The 5,000-nt window shown below is 43.5% G+C and overlaps 1 protein-coding gene across 1 annotated transcript in view; it reads left to right on the top strand.

Annotated features, from left to right (window-relative positions):
* The window catches only part of zgc:158766 (uncharacterized protein LOC100009641 homolog), a 34,129-nt gene that overhangs the window by 21,927 nt on the left and 7,202 nt on the right, over positions 1-5,000 (top strand). The window contains exons 16-19 of the mRNA XM_037676994.1: positions 193-282; positions 3,370-3,594; positions 3,726-3,896; positions 3,964-4,141. Coding sequence (XP_037532922.1) covers positions 193-282; positions 3,370-3,594; positions 3,726-3,896; positions 3,964-4,141 — 664 coding nt within the window. The remainder of the gene's footprint in view (positions 1-192; positions 283-3,369; positions 3,595-3,725; positions 3,897-3,963; positions 4,142-5,000) is intronic.

Below are 5,000 nucleotides of genomic sequence, written 5' to 3' on the forward strand. Positions count from 1 at the left end.
TAACAAAAAAAACGAAGTCCAGATGACATGATTCAACCTTTTTTGTTAACATATTTTTTTGTTTGTTCTGTCAATTTTAAACATTTTCTGTCCAGTGCCTGAAGAGCCGAGTCATTTATTGTTTCTCAAAGCGTACAGAAACGTCAGCTCTCTTGTTCCTGTAGTCAGGCTTTTAACTCTTTGTTGTTGCAGGAGGACCAGTTTGGGATGTACGCCCTGTACAGCAAGAACAAGCCTCAGTCCGACGCTCTGCTCAGCAGCCATGGCAACGAATTCTTTAAGGTGCGTTTGAAAATTGTCCAGGTTACATTCTTCACTCACTCACAGTGACCCAGGTCAAGTAATGGGCACTAAATCATACCACAAGGAAAGGCCAAGGAAAAGGTTTTGAACGCTTCCATAAACTCTCAGTAACATTACTGCCCTCTAGTGGTCATCAGGGCTAAAACAGACTTTGTTGAAATCCCTTATATCGTATTTTCCGCCATACATGTCGCACTGCCGTATAAGTCGCATCAGTCCAAATATGTCTAAGTGGAAAAATACATAAATACGTCACTTCGCCGTATAAGTCGCATCTATTATGCGTCACCGCTGATGCATCATGTTTGTTATGCATCACTGATGACAACCTGGAAACACGTGCCAAAAATCGATTGGCTGCCAAATGGCGGCCGCGGGAGCGTGCACGGGAGGACTTTAACAAGAATTTAACAAGATTAACACTTAAAAACAATTATTTGATTGCTCGACATTATAGTAAAGGTGTGTCTTAGTTAAACTTTTATTTAATAAATGCACTTTAATAGTCAAATTAGCTGCATTTCGCTGGGGCAGCGCAGCGAAATGAAACCGATTTGATGGTTACTCCAAGCGAGCTGAACTAAGGTTGAAGTCTGTGGCAAGCCGATTGTGTCATTAATAGCCACTTTTACCTGTTACATGACACAATGGCATGCCATAGTACTCGAGTGCCATCTAGTGACTGAAAATGGTAGTGTTCAATATTTTCAGTCAGAATGAATGAAAACGGTCATATCTCAGCCAAAAACTGGATTATGAATATGGGGGAAAAAAATCCATAAATACATGGCTTCAGTGTATAAGTCATGCAAATTTTACAAAAAAAACAATGTGATTTATAGGTTGAAAAATAAGGTAAATGCATTTTCTGATCTGCTCTTCATCTCTGTACTTTGGATTTTTAATCAGTCCATCTGGTGATGTTTTTACCTTGTAGGGCCTCTGTAAAACTCCCCGACCAGGAGATGCAACTTGCCTGGAAGAGTTGAAACAAATTATCATTTTGTTTTCAATTGTAAAAAAAAAATAATAATTTGTATGCATCATTTGTGATTGTCTATTGTTGTCATTGTTGTCCACTGTTGTCATCACTCTTTGTTAAAATCCAGGTCTGTCTTGTAAATGAGTCCTTGTGGCTCAATGGGACTAACCTGTTTAAATAAAGGTTGAATGAAAACAAGTTGCTCTCAAACCCATCTCTCATTTCATCCAACAAAATCGTTTTAGTTAGGATGTAAAAAGCAAAAAATAAAAAAAAGAACCACTTGCGTTGGTCACGAGTATATGGTTCAAAACAGAGGCTCCACTTGCATGCAGACCTGAAGAATCATCCAGGCTGGGCCAGAGTATGACTGACTGCTGTTGGCTTCACTGAAAACATGGCGTCGTGGACGGGTGGACGGACGCTGCAGCTCGCTGACCAACTGGTTCAGTAAAATTAAAAAATGAAACGCACACTGGCAGCAAGAGTGAAGAAGGAAAAGAAACTCCATGTCCAACCACAGACCAGCTCGTGCAATTTTGACCCCAAACATGAATTTTTCTAAAGTGCCATTAACAAAATATTTTGAAGATTTAAAAAAGTAAAAATTAATTGTAGAGTTTTTCAAACTAAAGGCCCTTAATGAGTTGGAAATTTTAAAAAAGTCATTAAAATCTGATATTTTTATCCCAAGTTGAGGAAATTTCCTAATGAAGTTCTTTTAATGCTACGTTACATGGAGGTGGGAGGGTGGGGCAACCTGCTTACTGCTCAAAGATACAATTTTTGAATTATTATATTGTGAAATAAATAAAGTCTTTAAGGAAAGGTCCTGGTCCGCATTGCTGGCAGTAAGTCGGGCTTGTTCCTGGTGAGAGTTGGACTCCGCCAAAGTTGCCCTTTGTCACCGATTCTGTTCATAACTTTTATGGACAGAATTTCTAGGCGCAGCCGAGGTGTTGAGGGGATCCGTTTTGGTGACCTTAGGATTGTGTCTCTGCTTTTTGCAGACGATGTGGTCCTATTGGCTTCATCAGATCGTGATCTACAGCTTTCGCTGGAGCGGTTCGCAACCGAGTGCGACATGGCCGGGATGAGGATCAGTTCCTCCAAATCCGAGGCCATGGTCTTGAGCCGGAAAAGGGTAGAGTGCCCTCTCCGGGTCGGGGAGGAGGTCCTGCCCCAAGTGGAGGAGTTCAAGTATCTTGGGGTCTTGTTCACGAATGAGAGAAAAATGGAACGTGAGATCGATAGGCGGATAGGTGCAGCGTCTGCAGTGAAGCAGGCGCTGTACAGGTCTGTCGTGGTGAAGAGAGAGCTGAGTCAAAAGGCGAAGCTCTCAATTTACCGATAGATCTACGTTCCTACCCTCATCTATGGTCACGAGCTTTGGGTTGTGACCGAAAGAATGAGATCTCGGATACAAGCGGCCGAAATGAGTTTTCTCCGCAGGGTGTCTGGGCTCTCCCTTAGAGACAGGGTGAGAAGCTCGATCATCCGGGAGGGACTCGGAGTAGAGCCGCTGCTTCTCCACGTCGAGAGGAGCCAGTTGAGGTGGCTCGGGCATCTTTAGAATGCCTTCTGGACGCCTCCCTGGTGAGGTGTTCCGGACACGTCCCACCGGGAGGAGGCCCAGAGGAAGACCCAGGACACGCTGGAGGGACTATGTTTCTCGGCTGGCCTGGGAATGCCTCGGGATTCCCCCAGAGGAGCTGGACCAAGTGGCTGGGGAGAGGGAAGTCTGGGCCTCCCTACTTAGGCTGCTACCCCCGCGACCCGACCCTGGATAAGAGGAAGAAAATGGATGGATGGATTTAAGGAAAGGAATGCATTATTTTACTAAATGAAAATTATGGGATCAAAGAATGCAAGAAACACTAGAGGGCAGTAATGTTGCTGTGAAGTAACAGGAGCTTTTAAAACATTTCTGACAAAATAAAAAAAAGTTGGAAGGTTTTTAGGCTTTGTCAGAAAAAAAAAAAGTTTATTGAGAGCACCAAAAAGAAAAGACATAAATGTGTGGCTGATTTTTCCTCTTGAGACCTTCTGTGTTAAAAAAAAAAATCTTTGCTGTTTTTCTTCAGAATAAACAAATGGAGCTCGGGGACAAGATGGATCTGGCCTCCTACTTACTGAAGCCCATTCAGAGGATGAGTAAATACGCGCTGCTGCTCAAAGATCTGATAAAGGAGTGCAGTCAGTCCCAGGAGCAGGAGCTGAGTGACCTCCGCACCGCAGAGGAGATGGTCAAGTTTCAGCTTCGCCACGGCAACGACCTGCTGGCCATGGACGCCATCCGAGGCTGCGACGTGAGTTCAAAAGATCCGCGGGTCACTCCTCGGTGCGGCTCTCACGACACACCGAGGTCACGGACTTTATGTGTTGTAGCGAGTGTCCCACGAGGAGATGCATTGTTCTCTCTGACGCGTTTCCTCCGCAGGTGAACCTGAAGGAGCAGGGTCAGCTGCGCTGCCAGGACGAGTTTATCGTTTGGTGCGGACGCAGGAAATACCTCCGCCACATCTTCCTGTTCGAAGACCTCATCCTCTTCAGCAAGACCAAGAAGATAGAAGGAGGATATGACTTCTATATCTACAAACAGTCCTTCAAGGTAAGGCTTTCTTGATTTTGTCCATGTTTGTGGTGCTACGTGAAGTCAACCCTTTTTTTCTGCGCAGACAGCAGAGATCGGCATGACGGAAAATGTTGGCGACAGCGGCCTTCGTTTTGAGATCTGGTTCCGTCGGAGGAAGTCTCAGGACACGTTTATACTCCAAGCCAGCTCTGCTGAGGTCAAGGCCGTGTGGACGGCTATTATCGGCAAGATCCTCTGGAGGCAGGCCCTGAGGAACAGAGGTGAGCGTCAGAGAACAGGCACACTGAGCTGTGCTTCGACACATCCTGAATAACGAAATGACGTCCGACAGGTTAAACTTTGGTCCTGTTTATATTACGAGACAAAGCCAAAGGAGTGAACTTCCTGTCACTGGAGCTGAAGTTTGGGATTTAAAGTGGAAGTTTAAAGACTGAAGTGACTTTGATTAGATCCACATCCTCAGCTGCAGCGCCCGTCACGTGCAGTCACGGCTAATTATTACACGTTTCAAACAAATGTTGATCCGTGTTGTCTTCTCCAAAAGTAAAACAATAAAAATACGTAAGAATCAAAATAATGTCATAATGTTATGGCTGGAGTTTGTTCTCTTCAATACAGATTCTTGTTTAAAGCTCCTCCTAAATTATCATTTTTATCCCCATCTTGCACAATTTTACACCAGAATCTGATATTTTGTTTTTATTATTACTTTATTTTAACAGGAACAAATCTATTTAGATCATCAGTCTCTTTGACAAGGATATGATATGGCCACGATAAAGTATTATTTGTTTGTTTTGGTGTTGAAGAGGTCCCTCGTGTTTACGTGACTGTTCATAAAACTAACCAGTTTTGGATTTTGGCTTGAACTTGGTTGACATTTCTTTATTTTTATTCATTCCTTGTTTGTTTTAATGCGGTAATAATAATATTTCAGGCTTATAGCTTACCCCTCCCCCGCACACTAAAACAGCACAGCAGTATGCAGAAGACTGTAAATTGAAAACATGTACAGAAAATAACTAAACAGTAGAGGGAATGCTGAATTGATCCAAACCTCATGACCATGGGTGAGGGTTGGAATGTAGTGAGACCAGTAAATTAAGAGCTTTGCCTTTT

The sequence above is a fragment of the Nematolebias whitei genome, chromosome 5 (genome assembly GCF_014905685.2).
Source record: "Nematolebias whitei isolate Nwh7 chromosome 5, NemWhi1, whole genome shotgun sequence".
In the NCBI taxonomy this organism is placed as follows: Eukaryota; Metazoa; Chordata; class Actinopteri; order Cyprinodontiformes; family Rivulidae; genus Nematolebias; species Nematolebias whitei.